Here is a 19,862-nt window from a genome sequence, read left to right on the forward strand (position 1 = left end):
ACTACACACTACACGCTCACTACACGCTAACTACACACTGACTACACACTCACTACACGCTCACTACACACTAACTACACACTCACTACACACTAACTACACACTGACTACACGCTCACTACACGCTCACTACACGCTCACTACACGCTCACTACACACTGACTACACACTAACTACACGCTCACTACACACTGACTACACGCTCACTACACGCTCACTACACGCTCACTACACACTGACTACACACTGAACTCACTACACACTAACTACACACTACACACTCACTACACACTAACTACAGCACTCCAACTACACACTGCTACACTACACACTAACTAACACACTGACTACACACTAACTACACACTGACTACACACTAACTACACACTGCACTACACACTGACTACACTACTACACACTCGACTACACACTAACTACACACTGAACTACACACTACTACACACTAACTACACACTACTACACACTACTACACACTACTACACACTCACTACACACTACTACACACTGACTACACACTGACTACACACTACTACACACTAACTACACACTGACTACACACTGACTACACACTAACTACACACTACTACACACTACTACACACTGACTACACACTAACTACACACTCACTACACTAACTACGACTACACACTAACTACACACTACTACACACTGACTACACACTAACTACACACTAACTACACACTACTACACACTACACTACACACTGACTACACACTAACTACACACTAACTACACACTACTACACACTAACTACACACTAACTACACACTAACTACACACTAACTACACTACACTACACACTAACTACACACTAACTACACACTCACTACTACACTCACTACACACTAACTACACACTAACTACACACTAACTACACACTAACTACACACTAACTACACACTAACTACACACTGACTACACTCACTACACACTGACTACACACTGACTACACGCTCCACTACACACTGACTACACACTGACTACACGCTCACTACACACTAACTACACACTACTACACTACTACACGCTACTACACTAACTACATACTACTACACGCTCAACTACACACTAACTACACGCTCACTACACACTGACTACACGCTCACTACACGCTCACTACACGCTCACTACACACTGACTACACACTGACTACACGCTCACTACACACTGACTACACGCTCACTACACGCTGACTACACGCTCACTACACACTGACTACACACTGACTACACGCTCACTACACACTGACTACACGCTCACTACACGCTCACTACACGCTCACTACACGCTGACTACACGCTGACTACACGCTGACTACACGCTGACTACACGCTGACTACACGCTCACTACACGCTCACTACACGCTCACTACACAAGATTTGTGCTAAACGTCTCAAATCTCTCACATCTCAAACACGCCGTCACTCCTAAAACTTCCCCCTCCCTAAACAACTAAATGCCATGTTGCCATATCATTCTTTGATTGGTCCACGTGGTACATTTTTCACCAATAGGAAAGGGCGGGGTTTTTGCTCACAGGCTTTCGAGCGTTTTCCTTATAAAACGCCGTTTTTACCGTTTCTTCCTGCAGTAAATATGAACAACGACAGTATTCAGGAAGGAAAACAAACATTGCAGATATTTTATCATAACTCTGGTTTTTCGTGGCCGATCAACACAATTTAAAAACTGGTATAAAGTCCACACTTTGTCCGTCAGTTGCTCGTCTGTCCTGCTCACGTCTCCAATGGTTGTACACGTTGTCATTAACGTGGCTTCACTCCACATCAGCCGCTTTGCTAAAACACCGGTGTGGACACATAAGGACGCTGTCAGAGCCTGTCAGCGACGTTGATCAGCTGCGTATATACGAATGTGAATCGCATCGTTGGCTGGACTGTGGGATAAGGCGGCATCGTTCTGATCCCACACAGGAGCAGCCAGTCACTGACTCACACTGCAGAACTGAATCGTTAAAGTTTTCATTTTAATTTCAATTCAGGTTAGATTTTTTTTTTTCTGTGCGCAGGGACCGAGCCAGCAGTGCACAATTGCGCACGTGCACAGCTTAGTGGGAACATTGGTCATAAATACAACTTGAAAATTCATATTTTTACCCCTCAGTACGGAAGAGGATTAGGGCCACTGGAAAAAAAAAAGTGGGCACGTCTTTTTTTTTTTCTTCTTTTCCTGAAGTCAGAATTCTGACTTTAATCTCAGATTTTGTTTCCAGTGGCCCTAATCCTCTTCCGTACCTCAGCCACAAAAGGCTGATGGGATATTGTTGTCACCCCACTGTGGGGGGTGGGGGGGGTCAGCAGCATGAACATCTAAGTTTGTGAATAACTGGGAACGAGGCAACGCAGGAGCTTCAAATTGATGCCATTGGTGTTCAGATCTTGTGAATGGCATGTCTGCTGGAGGGCAGCTTCTAGTGTTTTGAGTGGTGTAGAGCCCTCAAACTCCGTAGATGTCCATGCATTAGTAAGCTACTGAAAAACACGGTGACTGCATTGATGCATTGTTTCAATTAATGGCAGCAATGCAGCAACAACTTAACCTGCAGCAGTTAGTTAGGTTATCCTGGTGTTAATAACGGGCTTTGACATACATGTGGCAACATTTCCACATATGAACTTTGATTTCTTAAGGATAGTTGGGTCCAATGTTTTTTATAGATGTTCATGTTTCCTGCAGCCTAAGATGTAATGCGCTGTTATCTGTGACCATTGTCAGGCGCAGATTTTGCACAAAGCAGTTCTCAGTTTCTGAGGAGGCTTTTTAGTGCTGCGTAGCATTATACAGGGCTTTGAGTGCTCAGGTCCATTTACCAGTAAACATAAATGAAGGCCTGTAGCACTGTGTGGCGCCCCTCAGTGCAACAAGCCGGTGGCTGATGCTGCTCCGCCGCACACACAGTGGTGAGGGGTGGAAACCTGCAGACAGTTTTGCTAACACCCTTCACTGCTCCTCTTCTCTCACTGAGTGTGACTTGGGGCGCTGACAGAGAAGGCAGGTGTCACCTACCTTGTTTACACATCTTTTGGGGAACAAGGGTTCTGTAGTCGAGGGGTGTGACTCCCAAATTGGACTCAATTTAGAGAGAAATGTTTTTCAGCCCTGCACACAACACAAACCCGACTACTGTGTGCACCTTAGTTTCATCACACTGTGAATAATCCCACTGTGTGTGTGTGCTTTAAACACGTCGTCCTTCAGCTAACTCATGTTAAAAATAGAAAGTCGAGACGTTTGGGTGTGAAGAGTTTCTGCTGCCCGGTGCTGTTCCTCCTGCGGACATGTTGATGGGGCTGTTGCACTGGGAATCTGTCTCAGGCTGGCCTCACTTCATGGTTTCTCAAAGCATAACTCATTAAAATCCTCCTCTGCTTCTTCCACTCATCATAGTCTGAAATGATCTTTATTCTGCAGTATCACTGGATGGCTGTATTAAAGTCTCCTCCATGTGTTTGTGGGATTAGTTTTCTTTTGTCAGCAGAAGAGCTGCTTTATTAAAGCAGACCCAACATTACTCCTTTACATGTTTTTTCTTATATAGAGTGCCACAGTAGTATCATGGTAATAGTTTCCAATATTGAGGTTAGCGTATGTTTAAGCTGCGTGCCAGAGATGACCATATTAGGAATGTCCCCTCTCTGTGACATCATACAGAGCCGAAAGTAGAAAAAATGCCTCTGTGTTTAGAGCAACCACAGGGATTGATTGTGGATAACCTGACCTTGTTATTTGAAACCAAGGCCATGTTCAATATCAACATTCACCTTGGGAAAGTATAAATATGTCTTTGAGAAACAAAGACGAGGTTCCCTTGAAATGCTCAGCAGAAGCAAACCAGAATAAAAATGTTTCCGTCTGGATTTGAAAATTCGTTTTCGAGACGTTCCTGAAACTATCATGTTTTTTATGCTGCGTTATATGTGAAAGCTGCTTCCCCATACTTTGGTTTTGCCCTTGGCACCACAGGCAGTCCACTCCCCATCGATCCAAGGCGTCTCGCTCACATCAGCAACGGGCCCATCTTAGCATCTTTAAGTAAAGACTGATATTTTTTCCCCTTGTTTTCGATTTCTTCTTTCTTTTCTCATTTGTTTCTGTACAGCCAGATCCAAGCAAGGTGCTGTATCCTTACTTTATACTGGGTTTCTAGGTTCATACAGTATTAGTGAGACAACCATCCTGTGGCAGAACCAGTGTCTGCAGTCATGTGCTTCCATCACAGGATGGTGAACACAAAAACATCGGGCTATAGACGTGACGTTGGCATGTTATTAGAGATCAATATCACATAGCTGGAGACTTTCTAAACATCTCGCACAGCTTGAAAGTTTCTGAACTTCACAAACAAGGACAGTCTTAAACCACTTACCCTTTGTAAGCAGAACCTTTGGATTATTTGACTTTGTCACAGGGGAGCAGTTTGCCTCATGCACTCGATCCTCTGAAGACTTTAATCGCTAACTTTCCGTCCCGTTTCTAATGCACTGGCAGAAGAGGTGTGTGAGGGTGACACAGGGCTCTGTTATCACTGTTTGTTCAGGTCCAGAGATCACAGACGAGCTGGTGAAGGTGCTGCGTAAGCGCCTGGATGAAACCACCTTGGACATCATCACTGTCATGCTTGTCAGGAACTGCAAGCTGACGCCAGCTGATGTGGAGGTACATTATGATTTTCACTTTTTAGGGGAACATTGCTTTTGTGTTTCTGTGTGTGTGGTGTTCTTCTGTAGTTCTGTGTGCAGCGACTTGTACAGTGAAATGAGTAAACTGTGTCCTGCGTCTGGGTTGTATCCACCCTGGGGAAAGCAGAAAGCACTTGTTTGCACTCAGACTACTGAAAATTGCTTCAGATAAAAGCCTTCACCAAATGTTGTCTGGTCAGTTCATCCAGCCGTCAGGATCTCCAGCCACTGAGGTGATGACCTTCAGCCTCCCCCAGTACTGTCTGCCCTGGCTGTCCGCTGTGGCTCACTACCTCAAACAGAACCTCCTCATCTTCCTGCACGTGCCCAAGTACACGGACATGAACACAGCACATCACTTCAAGGTACAACCTAACATTTCCCCTCATGCGTTCAGTTTAATATTAGTCTATAAATCTTTAATAATACCTGGAATCAGCATGGTGTTAGTCAGGTGAGCAGAAAGATGGTTTTCAACCACAGTGACACTCTGTGATAAAACGCCAGCCTGTGGTGGAGAGTAATTACAAACGACCTTTAATGATGGCTGCCTGTCATTACATTTCTATGTGAGCTGTGACGGTGCACCAGTATGCACAAAAACAGAACATCCTTTAAGTGGAATTCAGCCTTCATTAAAACGCGAGTCCTCTGACACGTCAAAGTGTCGGCTGTGCAAGTGATCGTCTTTGTAGTTCTGGCTCTTGGCAGTTCTGTCACTTTGAATAACTGTTTACACCCCAAATGAAAGGCTGAGTTCAGGCAACACTGTGACATTGTTACAATAAAGTCTGATGGCGTGAAAAAAGCAGTCGGATCAGGAAGCTTGTTGTTACGTTATCGTTCACTCTGTCTGCTTGTTTGTATCTCTGTTTATTGGTTCTTTAGGCTTATTGAACATTGGGACTTATTACAGTGTTTTCTTTACTAATAATTATAGACTGTGTGTAAAATAGATTATTATGTTAATATTTGGTATCAAGTTACAGATGAATAAACTACTTGAATGCTCTTGTATGGGCCATTAGTCCAGTTACCCCCCACAGCAAACAGTGTTAGTTCTCAGATAATTAAAAGGGACCCCAACACATTGCTGTGGATGTGCAGGTTGAAGACAGTTCACAGGAATTTGGAGGCAACACAGAAAACTTGAAGTAACTGTCAGGAACTAAAGTCAGGTTTGAAATTCTGGAAGTTGCCTGAAAAGCTCTGCAGTTTGTCCCTGTGGGCCTCGAGGAGGCTGTGACGTGAACCACAGACATGAAGAATAGGAAGGGACCACCAGACATTCTAGTGAAAGAAACCTGCTTTGATAAAATAAATAAAAGGTAAATATGTCCTAGCATGTCTACTAAGATCGTTCTGTTTGAATAGATTAGCCTTTATTTTACTGGTAAATCCCACTGAGATCAAAAATGTATTCCATAAGAGACACGTGTCCAAGGAAGCAGCTAAACAGGCTCACAACACATAAAGATACACGAGCGATAAACAAGTGTCCACTGGTCCACTGCAGGACACCAGCTGCCTCCCAGTAAGAATAAGAAGCAGGCACTGTTACTGGTTACCTGAGCATCTGATCGGTGTAACCCAGCTTCCTGTAGTGTGTACCTGTTCAGGTCTTATCTCCACACTCTGTGTTTAATTTACAGGATTTGTTTTGTTTTTAAGAAAAGAGAAAAGTCAGCAGATTGTGTGGTTACTCATTCAGCAGCTCTCTAATCACTCACCATGAGATCGTTTCTGACAGTTTAACATAATCCAAGAAACTACTGCTGCTTGATTAAACACCTGAGTAAACAGACTTTTTGTGTCCTCCGAATACTTTGAAAGATTTGTTGACTAGTAAAAAATAGGTCCGTGCTCCCTGCAAACTGAGGAAGGCCTGCCTGCATTGATAGATGACAGGCTGACATGCGAGTGCACTACAAACTGCACTGTTTAAAGTGATCGGGATTAAAAATGAATAAATCCTAGATATGGGAGGCTCTGCACAACTGAGGCAGACACTAAAATCATTTTGACAAGTCTCATTGTGGTGTATGAAATAAATGCTGACTTGTGTGGTTTGAGCTTCCAGGGACTGATTTGCTCTCCTGTTCTGTCTGCAGCACTACTTTCATTTGAGCAGTGACACGGCTGACGGTGATATCTACCTCTACAATAAGCCCGGAGGCCAGGGGACGGGAGGCAAAGGTAATCACATTCTCCCAGCCCAGCACGTCAGTGCCACCAGGCCCCAGTTACTCTGTGTTTGAGGGGAAGGTAATCCTACAAAGACAGTCAACGGCACAGTAACCTCAAACCTGTCACCTGTGAATACCGATAGCCCAACCTTATCCAGGTGGGCTGCACTACTGTGTTCAGGAAAATCCAGCTTTGACACATGACCAGAGCCCGCGGTGTCTCTTATTGAGGCTGTTTGCCACATAGCCTGTCTCTCTGATAGTGATGCAGGAGTCTACATGTAGGTTATTGCTGCTGTGGTGCTGGTTGCACCTGCTGGAGTCTGTCTACTTACTGAGCACTGCTGATGTTCATTCCTGGTAGCCAGGACTAAGTCTCAGCACCTGGCAGCCATCTCGGCAACACCAAAAGGATGTCAGGTGATGTGAGACTGAGCGCCTGAACAAAGAGTAAGAGGAGAAGCATAGACTCAGTTTCATTTGTCACAGAGACAAGAAATGTTGCAGCTTTGCCTCAAAATAAGGTTTAAAAACCTTTATTCTCTGATCAGACAACATTATGGCCCCATTAATGTTCAGACATGTAGCTTCTCCCAGCTGAAAGCTGAACCCAGCTGTGGGCTGATACGTTTCTCAGTTTTTAAGCAGACCTTCAGTGCAGTGCGTCACCTTTGGCATTACGTGACACGTCTCTGTCCTCGTACGGGGTTTGGTGGAACCTGTGACACTAAGGTTAGAGTTGGTTTCGTCCACTGAAGTAAAAAAGGTTTTGTGTCTAACTGAAGGTGCAGGCCACCTTTTCTTCTGATTGGCTGTCCCTCAAAACAAGAAGCTTTGAACTGCAGGTGGGCGTGTACACAGCTTCCTACCTCAGATGCCTGCACGTTGCATGTTTGCACTTGTGGACGCTCAGAGTAGAAAAAGCAGTATGAAGCTAAAAAGTGTTGAAAACAATGTGAAGCCTGAGCTTCGGCTCACAGGGTGACCTTTCAGTCCTCTGTCCTCATTATTCGAAACCTTAGGCCTTAAGTGGGCATCCACTGCCGTGACCACATATATGTGAGAGGAAGCAGAAGATGGCCTGTTTAAAGACGGATCCATCTTCATAAACTGCTTTACAGCACTGACAAGTTCTCCTTGTTTACTGTGAACAAATAATGACTTGGAAACTTTGCTGTAACCTCAGCTTTTGGCTCCGTTTCCTTTGTTAAGCTGCAGATGTGGAGTCAGTGTGATATCGTCAAATTCGCTGACATTCTCTGTTTTTTGTCCTATTTATAACTCCCACATTAAATTCAGGAGACATTTCCCTGTCTGGCATAACAGAGCCCATCACAGTCGTCCTCCCTTTGCTGCACACTCTTAATTTCTGTGATGAGAATCAGCACATTTGTTTTCCTGAGGCGGCTCTCTTTTCCTCCTCCTTAACATGCACCTGAAACTTGTGTTTGTGTGTGTCTGTGTGTGTGTGTGCGTGCACGTGCATTAAGCTGGGAGCCTAACTTGCTCTTTAACCAGCGGTGACCTGCCTGTTGCAGGAAAGCTTCTCAGCTGTCCTGCTCGTTATGTGGATGGTTGTGAGCTGCACAAACAAGTGCTATTTAACAGCCGGCTGCCTTGAGCTAGCAGCTTGTACAGTGTGGTTTATGCACTCATGAATGTAATTTCACACTTGTGTAGAAATTGGTTTGCTTCATGTCAACGGTGCCTCATTTAGCTGTGCTGCTTCATTCAAATCGAGCTGAAGTTCTGCAAAGTTTTTCCACTTCGCCTTCATGCTTTCTCCTGCAGAACTGATCAGTTCCATTTCACATTGCAATACTTTCTTGTTTATAAATATGCTAATGTCATCTACTGGCATTTGAAGCCAGTTAAAGGGGAGTGCTGCTGCTTTGTAACTGAAAGGTTAGCTAGTTCACTGCGAGAAAGCGAATGTATAACTCTCCAACCAAAGGGCAGCTAATTATCGATGTAAATGATGAGTTTACTGAATTGAAGCGCTTATGTATAATTACTGTTTCTGTGACACGTTCCCTGCTATTGTCAATACAACTCAACGTTTGGCTGTTAATTACACTGCTTCATTTTTGATTTGTAGAATCATTGTGCCGCCCAAAGTACACTTCCTGTATTAACCAATAACAAAGATATTGTATATAATCAGACCTTTGGCTGCAAGTATTAAAAAGCAAAAGCACATCAAATGAAATTTACCTGTATTTTTAACCTCTGCCAGCCATTGAGCTCGCAGGAAGGGTGTTTCATTTGCTTTGGGCACTTTGGTTTTAAACCATCTCAGACTTCACCAATAACGAGCACAGGCAGTGCTTGCTGGACATTTTTACTGCAGGCAGCAGACTCCTCACAGGTGATGATCTAATATGAAGACGGGTTGATATGAAACACAAGTTGCTGTTTGCTGCACGAGGACTTTTGTGGCCCGATGTAAAAGTATTAGCTGTGATGGAAGTGGCCCAGAGGTGGGCAAGGAGACGGCCTGGAAGGGGAAAGTGGCCAAATTTATATCAGGTGTAGTTTTTGGTTTTGTAGAGTTTTGCACCAAATATTGGATCAGTATCAAACCAAGATCAGCAACAACTTCTCCTGGCATATCAGCTTCTTTAAAAATTAAAAAGCCAAGATTTTATTTGTTTTGGTACCAAGTAACTTTCAAGTGAACAGACACAGCGCTGCTTCCAGCTGCAGAGCAGCGGGAGCTCTGGAGATGGCCTCCTCGAGTCTCTTTCAAACTGACCTCTGCGCGCCTGTCGAATCTAAACATCAAGGCTGATGTGAAGAGTTTGTCCCTCGCTCCTACATTCGCTCCACTTGCCGTCTAACTACTTTTTAATTGCTATGCAGGAAAGCTCTGACTGAATCTCATTAGTCTTAGCAGCTGTGGAACGAGGTCCTCAAGTTATATGATGATATCCAAGCCCCCACTCACTGTGTGAAATAACTCCCGAGTGTCAGACAGCTCAAAAAGTTGCAAAGCGAGAGATACCCTGACTCTCACCTGTGTTGCCTGACTGCTAATTAATGAAATGTTCTCTGATGACTCTTTGCTGCTCAGTCGTTTATCGTCTGAATCCCAGCTGACTAAATTAGGATCGGCTTCCAAACTAGCTGTGAGGTAACGGCTCCTGTTGTAGCTTCAGATGTTATTTGCACTTACATGTCACGGGCCTTATCAACACTTGTTAATAGATAACATCCTTATAAAGCGCTTATTAACACACACTAGCTGTTAATAATATGCAAATGTGGCATCAGATATCACACAAGGGTTTATTACATGTTATAGACCCATTAAGACTCTAAATAGATTCTTATGCTTAATAGTGATGATACTTTATTATTTATTTATTGTGTTTAACAACTAACTCTGCCTTTATATTCTAAATCAACAATAATATCTTATTAAGAAGTCCTGTTAACATGTAAATTATGTCAGCAAGCATCTTATAAAGACCTTTTTATAAGATAAGCGTGTTATTCATTTTTATTGTTCCCAGAATTAGAAGTAAAGCTTCATTTAGACGTCTGTGGGAAATGAGGGAATAAACCGACTAACTTCCAGTCAGGTCATTTTGGTTTGCATCGACCGATTTGTGGTTACATTTCTCAGGAAGTGCACGTCAGGTTACGTGGGAGGTTGCAGCGTAGGGTTAAGTAGGGTTTTGGTTGGGGTGTAATTTATGGCGTAGATTTGACGCAGCAGTAAAACTCGCGTGCTGAGTCCTGTTCTTGGAAACAAGCTGCCTGCCAACCTGCTCAGTTACAAACAAACTGAAAACCTTTTTCTTCACACAGGCTTAGACTTCACAGGTGCTGTTGCTTTGTTTTATTTCACCTCTCAGTGCAGTGAAAGCCTGCACAGCTTCTTCTTTTTTCAATATATTTTTATTGATTTTATAATTGAGCCATATACAACAATCACCTTCCAAAGAACACAATAGAAGGTGGACGGCAAGTCAACGAGGTGGTAATACAGCACACGTAAATGTTAAGACAGAGCACATTTCACTTAAGTTTATCCATCAGGCTAACGACTGGTTGCCAAATCTTATAAAACACTCTCTCTCGGTTAGACAAGGTAAACCTGATTTTCTCCAGGTGGAGTACATTTCCAAATTCTCTCAACCACATTTCGAAGGTAGGAGGTTTATCAGACTTGCAGCTTTCTAGCCACAAGTGTGGTCATTGACACAACCTGTGTCTGTGTCTTGTCCCTTGCCCATCCTGGTTCAGACACCCCGAACAATGCTGCAAAGGGGAACAGGGACGTTCCTGCCAAAGGCTTTGGTCAGAAAATCAAACAGATGATTCCAAAAAAGATAGTTTTTGGCATTGAAAGAAACGGTGAGGTAAAGTTCCTCGACCACTTGAACACTTAAGACAGAGGGCTGAAACGTTCTTGTATATTTTTTCCACTTTAGTGGAAGAAAAAAATACCTTAAATTGGCTCAGACTATGTCTAGCATTTATAGAACTACAATATATATTCTTAATGCATTCTTGCCAAACATCATCAGTAACATCCACCCTGCCACTGCTCCCTAAAAGTATCAGATGAAGCACTGTATGTATCTAGTAAGGCGTGTAGGGCTCAGCTGACACGGAGCTGTCAACTGCACAGCTTTTTATGCTTTTTCATATGTGTTCAACACACTGAGTTTACCTGTAATGAAATGTAAATGAAGTTGAAGTTCAAATGTCTGTGAGAGGTCACACTGAGCAGGGCTTTAAACATACATTAGATTAAACTTATTCATATATATGTTTAAACTGCAGTTTAAACAGGTGCTTGTGTCAATACTTTAAAAACTAAACTATACCCACAAATGACTCTGTTGGTTGCCTCCGAGAGAAGCTCTTGGATTTTCTCAAATCCACACAATTCCCACTCCCGAGTGTCGTGCCTGAGTGCCTCTCCTGTGCTCGTGTCTTTGTCGGTTCTCAGTCCTCTTAAGTGCTTAAAAAGACGGCAGCTGGACTTCAGTAGGTTTGTGAAAAGCTTCTGCCTCTCATCCAAGAGGCTTATTCAGTTCAACTGTCAGCTATGAGGCACCTACAATGCAGCCTCCAGATCCTCTTTAAACCCCACGCTCACTCCTGGCCTGAGTTGACCTCGACAGCTCACATGAGGGTGGAAATGGGGCGATGTCTTCACACTTTGGCCCAGTGATGCTCATCTTCTATCACATCGTGGCTCATGTGTATATTATTAACAGTAGGTGTACGAACATCCGGCCCCCGTACAAGGGGTCAGCCCCACCAGGGGATCTATACCTGTGGCTTGGTAACAGTTTTAGAACTGCAGAAGCCTCTTGGATGAGAAGCATCTCCATGAACCTAAAAACATGTAGCTCCCCTCTTTTTAAGCACCCAGGAGACGGTTTTGCTCCCAGCATCAGGACTAAGCAACGATAGTTAATGGTAGCTTAGAAATGCAGTAACCAGCACAAACTCCAACACACAAACACAACAAAGCAACGAGTTTTATTGGTAATGACTAACCCCGTGTTTGCCTACTGGTGGTGGTCAGAGGGCCCGGTGGCGCCAGTGTCCGGCAGCCTCGCCTCTGTCAGTGCGCCCCAGGGTGGCTGTGGCTACGATGTAGCTGCCGTCACCAGTGTGTGAATGTGTGTGTGAATGGGTGGATGACTGAATGTAGTGTAAAGCGCTTTGGGGTTCTTAGGGACTGAGTAAAGCGCTATACAAATGCAGGCCATTTACCATTTACCATAAGCAAGCTATGGTGAGACAGCTGGCTGCTGGGTTGGGCATTAAACAACATGACAGGCTCATTTGGTTTGGTGGATCAAATCTGACTCACAACCCTCTTTCTTTAAGCTAATGTTGGCTAATGCTAGTGTGCCTACAAACACAGCAAAACTGTCTCATGAAGCCAGATACTGAGAATAAGGCTGGATGACTCCCTGGGCTGATCTGGCTATGTATAAATGAGTTTATCACCGAAACATCACCAGACAGTGAAGTTGCAGCTAGCTGGCTAATCATGTTTTGCTTGCAAATATTACTGTGGGTCGGCTTTACTAGTGTGGTGCCCAACAACTGCCACCCCCTCTTGGAGTTTCCTGGTGTTAAATTGGATAAAAATGTTATTGGTTTTGCATCCCTAATACTCTCTGTTCTCTGGGTCTTTTTAATGTTGACCCAGGTACCATGTTGGAGCTGGTTCAGCATCTCTTCCCACCTTCTCAGTTTAAAGGTACCTGCCCGTTTCACTCCTGCTGGTTGTGTCGACTGAAGCCTGCGCTGCTGCTGCTGCTGCTGCTCGTGGCCTTTTATTTATTTTCTTTGTAGTGCCCTAACACTGTGTTCGGCCTTTGTTAGGCTTCCATCAGCATATACATCGTTGTTGTTGTTGTTATTATTGTTGTTAGCTGCATCCATCTTTTAGTTGGCTTAAGATTTGGCATGGACTTGCAGGGTGCATGAAATGCGGTGTTCCCAGGGTCTCTTCTGCTTACGGACATTAGTAAGAGTTCAACACCACCACAATGAAATGCACCTGAAATATAAGAACATACACTTTAAGTATGACACTGTGTGATTTGCAAATTTCATAAACCATTTTTTTCCACAACAGAACAAAACAACCATTTTAAAATGTTGAGAAATGAAAAAGTTGTAACAGGGTCATGCTCATTAAGCTTCCCAGCTTTTATAAAACTGTTAGTCGGTCAGGACCGCTTTAGTTAAACACATGTATAGTTCCCGTAAATGTCTGAGGACGCTGGTTGCTGGATTTTTGTGGGAGGAATGTCTGATGGAGGATTCTAGGTGCTCGACAGTCCTGTGTTTCTGCGTCCCTTTCATTTAATTTCACTGCGGGCCAGTTCAGACTTTTGTATTATGAAGCTATGCTACTATATAATAGATGCAGTGTGGGGTTTAACATTATCATGTTGAAAAGTCCTTCCCTGAAGAAGTGTCATATGTAAGGCAGCGTACGCTGCTCTAAACACGGTCTATAACTGTGCCCTTTAATGGCGCCTGATCCCTGGGCACTGATGCACTCCCGTAGCACCAGCAGCAGGCTTTCATCTGAGCGCTGAAAACACGCCCAGTGGTCTTTCTCCTCTGCAGGCCAGAGGATCCAGTGTGCATGTTGCGCATAAAGAATTTCAAATTTGGATTTGTTTGACCTCACAGCATTTTTCCACTTGGCCTCAGTCTGTCTTTTGGATCAGCTTTCTGCCTCGTGTTCACATTTAGCTTCATTATTGCATGATGCAGCCCATTTTTATTCTTTTGAAAAACATTATTCTAAATTTGTTGCACAACATTTTGCAGTTTTTTTGCACACTGGTGAACTTCTGCTGTTAAATTAGAAGAAAACTAATTCAGTGTAAATATGTAAATGTTTTCCGTGTTCCACTGTGAAGGAAATATGGGTTTAAGGGATTTTACTTTTGTCTCGTCCTGGGGAGCATTTTCTGATTTTGTTTTTATTTGTTGTGTCAAGCTCACCAACCAGTGTCAGTGTTGATAGACTGTGCAGAGGACGGCCATGTGCCCCGAGAATGGAGCCTGAAGTCACTCTGTGGCTGCCCATTAGACACACAGGCCTCATTTCCCAGCTTGATCGTTCGCTCACCATCATGAAGAGCCAGTTACAGGAAGCTTATATCAGTAACTGGCTAATGCAGCATGCTCGGCTGCATGCACATTGCAATGAATAGTCAAATATGAGATGCAGATTCACTTTGATAAGCAGTAAAATTAACAATTTAAATTGTTTAAAAAATAAGAGTCATCTTGCCCATGGGGACTTTCCTATTTCTCTGAGCAGGGTCCAGTATCTCCCAGTACAGAACCGAGCGGGCACAGGTGGCAGCAGACATGATATTAAATAAGGCGGAGGTGGAGGGTGGAGGTAGGGCTGCAGAGTAGCTTGCAGTTTAAAGGAGCTTAGTTGGAGATTCGCAGTGACAGCACGGCTGGTACCTGTACTGCTGCGCGAGGGTTTCAGTTGTTGCCGTCTTAGTTTAGTAGCGTGAGCTTTGTTGTCGTCTTTGTTGACTTTGACCCTCGTGTTGACCCAACATAGGCCACTAACACTGAAACACGCTCACAGACAAAAACGGGCCAATACTTGAATAACCTGCTTGATCTAACAACACATGTGAGTTTGGTTTCTTCTTACTGCCTTGTTATAATTACTGCTACATGTGATTGTGTACGTTTTCATTTACTAAACACCGTGGTAGAAAGAACGCAGCCGCGATGCCCTCACTCATCCTTCCTTAAGCTTCACAGTATTTCTCAGGGAGTATCAGCTTGTATGGGTTCAGCTCACTCCCAGCACTTTGATGAATTTATACAGTGTACATACGTGGTGGTTATGTAGCTGTGTGTTAGCTCAGGAGCTTTCTTTAAGAACTAGTATAACATCCTCAGACATGTGGTGGCAGCTATACTTCTGATGAAGCTTGTGCAGAGCTGTGATGCGTCAGGAAGTATGAGATGATCGATAACGAGGCCTGAAAACCTCAAAGTTGCTGGGAAATTTCAAATAAACATGAAATGAGGAGACTATGAATTGAAAACTAATGAGCGACCCAGACTTTGGTGATTTGAAGTTGGTCGTTTGAACACGTTCCCTGCTCTTTCAGGTATCGCCTGCATCGCCCTCTCCTTTGTCGATGCCCACGGTCGGCCCCTTCAAGTTCCAGCTCAGGGCGGTGCCGCCCTGCAGAAGTCCGAGAACTGCTCCGTCCCCCTGCACCCGGATCACTTTAATGAGCTGACCGCTGTCGTCAAAGTGGAGTCCATCATTAGCGGCTCAGGTAATCAAAAAGAAATCGCAGTCATTTGTAAATGTTGTATCGATATTTTAGTCACAGCAGAACAAAGGAAACACGTGTTTATCAGAAGGAAAGAATTTGCCATTTTAATAAAAATATTAGCAGCAATGTTGATGACAGGTCGACAAGATTCGTGCAGCAGGAAACGGCTGTGAGTGGTGTTTGGTGCTCGGTGGGTCCATAAATAAGCTTTATTGAAGAGATGCTGGAAACAAGAATTCATCAACACAACAGTGCTGGCTTGGCCTCTGAGGAAGACGAACTGATTTACAATGAAAATGAAAAAATGCCTGCTTGTGTTCCTCAGAAATGAATTTTATTGCTCCTATAAAAGCTTAAATTGACCACCGACTGAAATGCCCCGAGGAGAGAGGGAAAAGAAATGTATAAATATTCAGTTACTTTGCTCCTTTTTGAAACTTTCAGTGATGTAAAGTATCTGTTGAATGTAACCTGCAGCCGCGCATGTACGTGACGACTCACAAGCTGCAGATTTGCAGCCTGTAAACAGCTGATGCAGCCTGTAAACAGCTGATGCAGGCTGTAAACAGCTGATGCAGCCTGTAAACAGCTGATGCAGCCTGTAAACAGCTGATGCAGCTGTCACTGTCATAGCTGCACTTTTATTTTTCATTTGCTGCAGTTCTAAAAGTCTCCATATTGTGAAGCTGCCTTTCTGGTGAACCTGAACTGTGTCTTTGCAGAAGCTGTCCACACACAGTGACTCGTGATCACAGGCCTTTGTATTTCTACAGTTCAATAAGCATCTGTGTTATCTGAGCTTTGCTGATATTTTATTGAAAACCCAGCAGCCAATCAGAGCTGCAGACTGTAAACAAATTTGTATCTCAGGTGAAGCTTGATATTGACAGGGAGCCACTTTGATGTGCAGGCCCTGGGCCTCGGACCGGTACCGGTCCGTGAGTCGTTTGGTACCGGGCCGCGAGAGTTGAGGCTCAGGTCTGAAATGTCTGGTTTTCAGGGTTTTTAAATCGGTTTTCAGCGTTAGTTTGTTATCGTTTTTATCGTTAACTCTGTGTTCCTGGGCCTTTTCACGTGTGTTATGAATAAATCTTCTTTTTCGGTACCGGTACTAGTTTTATTTTGTTGTATTTATCCGCGACACCTTAAAGGCCGGTCCGTGAAAATATTGTCGGGCATAAACCGTCCGTGGCACAAAAAAGGTTGGAGACCGCTGTAGTAGAGGCCTCTTTCAGGGTTTTGGTGGCCTTGTCAGTCTGACATTATTAAAGGAGGTGATGAGGTTTGTAGCCATGCACAACTCTCTTAAAGGTGTGCTGAGTGTATGTTGATGCAGCTTGAGACAGAAGATGTGGCTCTGGGTGATCTTTCTCTTCATCTGCTCCAGAGCATATTTTAATATTAGGTAGCAATGAGATCCAGATGTCCAAGCCCAAACTGAGGTAATGACCTGGTCTCCAGATGTTTTCATAGTCTGCGTAGATTAAGCACGACTTGAATTTAGCATGTGAAAATCAGTGCAACCCACTTTTACAATGCCAAACTAATGTTTCCAGCAGAGACTGGGCTCATTGGTTTTCACATTATTCTTCACCCTCTGGAGAATCGTTTCACTGCTGGATTTGTTTATGCAACAAGGTTACAGCACGTCCCAGGAGGCATGTAAACGCCACTCATTTTAAAATGGATTAATTGCAAACATAAACATCAAACTGTGCTGGGGTTAACAGTCCAGCCGTTAAATTTAGTGTCCAAATATTAAATGCCCCTAAATCGGAACAAGTAAATCTGCCGGTTAATGAATACGAGTCTATTACGGAGCCACTTACAGAAGCTAAATTTGTCAGTGTGACACTGCAGCACACGGCCATAAATCAGAACGAAATCTCATATTTGGGGCTTGTTGTTATATAAAGTGTTAGTCACACTCTGCTGCTGGGATTGGTGGAAATAATAACCAAGCTGTTTTAGGCATTAAAAATAGTCATCGTCAGTGCTGTAGGTTTAACTGTGTAGTATAACCTTCACATTACATGGTTTCTATATAGTTTCATGACATGTTCAGTGAATTCTGCTGAAATATGAAGTGTGAGTGTGAGAAGCAGTGAACAGAGGCCACCGAGTTCATATGATGTGTCCCTAACAAGCATCTGAACATAACGGGCCATCGTCCCTCTGAGCAGGTGCTTTTTATTCTTCATCACCTTCTGCAATTAGGTTGAATAGATGTGTAGAAGTGACAGAGAGGGATGTGTTAGCTAATCGTTAATGCAATGTAATTTAAACTGTGCGCTACCATGAGCTGTTTTTAACATCGATATATCACAGACAGTTTAATCATGATCCTTGTGAGAGAAATGACACCATGGTGCAGATGATTAATGGCCCTTATCTGAGTCCGACATGGTGCCACAGCTGACCTGATATTAAGACCACATCTCTAAGAAACGTGTGCTGATTACTTCTGAAAGCTTAAGTGTTGGTACTTTTATCTCTACCTGGATTATAAGGAGCAACCCTTTCTGTGTAGGAACCCCTACGATTTAAAATGACAGAAGCCTCGTGGAAATTACTGAGAGATGAGGGACTTGGTGTCTACGCAAAACATCTAAAGAGGCTTTACAGTTTTGTCACTCCAGTAAACACCTCATGCATGAGATGCAGGTGTTACCATTTCAAACTGAAGTCTCTCCATATAAGTAGCTTGTGCATGTAAATGAAGTATTTAGATATCTGGATAGTGACTAAAAAGGTTTTCTTTTGTTATTTTGGTATCATTATGAGACCCTGAAACTGTGTGCTGGAGGAAAACTCATAGTTTTGGATGTTTGTCCACATCACAGGTGATCACATATCAAAAAGCATGAACGATGGGACAGCCGGTGTCTGCAGTGCTTCCTTTTCATTGGCCGTAACATTTGATGTCACTTAACAACAAAGGTGTTTGTTGTTATGACTTCTCTGCAGCAGAGCAGCTCATCCACTCATTGAAAGGTTGATGGTTCGATCCCTGGATGTAATAAATTTACAGTTTACTAACAATAACCCCAAAATGCTCTTTGATATCAGAGTATGAATGTGTGTGAATGTTAGACGGACAGTGCTTGAATAAATGAATGTGAATGGGTGAATGATGTATAGAGTGCTTTGAGGGCTTCAATAGAGTAGAGAGTGCCGTATAAGAACCGGTCCATTCACCATTTACATCCTACAGCTACTGAATTTTACTGAAGCCAGTTCTGCATTGGCTTCAGCTACAGTTGAAGCCAATGCAGAACTGGGGGATAAAAAGTCACATGATTAGAAATGAATAGGAAAACAACCTTATAACTCGATGACCTCAGTAAATACTTTCTGATTATTTTAGGATCTATTAAAAATGTTTATATTGAATATATTGGACCTGATTAACCTTTAGAAAGAAAAGTATGCTTTATGGCGGGCCTGTCCTGTGGTTGATGATCCCTCAGTGTCACAGTCAGACCTGCCCTGTGCTTTTCATGCATGGGTGACATGAGGCCAAGCCAATGAAAGGGCTCAGTCTTAGGCTTTGCAAACCAGTGGGTGATATCACAGTGGATACAGACACCTTTGATACAGGGGTTAAGCTAAAGGACACACAGCACAGGCATTAAGAGCAGCCTCATTATCAGTTGTTTTACATACTTGTAACACGTCTGCTGATGACAGCATTAAATGCTGCCATGAGGCTGTGGCCCTTAAAGGGAAAATAATGATATCTCAGTTTCATTTTGCCATCCATCCACCCACCCACCCATCCACCCATCCATGCATCCACCCATCCATCCACCCATGCATCCATGCACCCACCCACCCATCCACCCATCCATGCATCCACCCATCCATCCATCCATGCACCCATCCGTCCGTCCGTCCGTCCATCCATCCATGCATCCATGCACACATCCGTCCATCCATCCATGCATCCATGCACCCATCCATCCATCCGTCCGTCCATCCATGCATCCATCCATCCGTCCGTCCATCCATCCATGCATCCATGCACCCATCCATCCATCCATCCATGCATCCATGCACCCATCCATCCATCCATCCATCCATCCATGCATCCATCCATCCATCCATCCATCCA

The 19,862-nt window shown here is 43.7% G+C and overlaps 1 protein-coding gene across 9 annotated transcripts in view; it reads left to right on the forward strand.

Moving 5' to 3' along the window:
* szt2 (SZT2 subunit of KICSTOR complex) overlaps window positions 1-19,862 on the forward strand; it is a 108,832-nt gene that overhangs the window by 38,096 nt on the left and 50,874 nt on the right. For 8 of the 9 annotated variants that reach the window (XM_042222111.1, XM_042222131.1, XM_042222117.1 and 5 more), the window contains 5 exons: window positions 4,602-4,720; window positions 4,944-5,108; window positions 6,855-6,939; window positions 13,114-13,164; window positions 15,575-15,748. In XM_042222111.1, the coding sequence (XP_042078045.1) occupies window positions 4,602-4,720; window positions 4,944-5,108; window positions 6,855-6,939; window positions 13,114-13,164; window positions 15,575-15,748 (594 nt within the window). The remainder of the gene's footprint in view (window positions 1-4,601; window positions 4,721-4,943; window positions 5,109-6,854; window positions 6,940-13,113; window positions 13,165-15,574; window positions 15,749-19,862) is intronic. The other variant, XM_005923470.3, reaches the window with a different exon arrangement.

This window comes from Haplochromis burtoni, unplaced genomic scaffold, assembly GCF_018398535.1.
Source record: "Haplochromis burtoni strain Fernald_Lab_line unplaced genomic scaffold, NCSU_Asbu1 Contig_5, whole genome shotgun sequence".
Lineage (NCBI taxonomy): Eukaryota > Metazoa > Chordata > Actinopteri > Cichliformes > Cichlidae > Haplochromis > Haplochromis burtoni.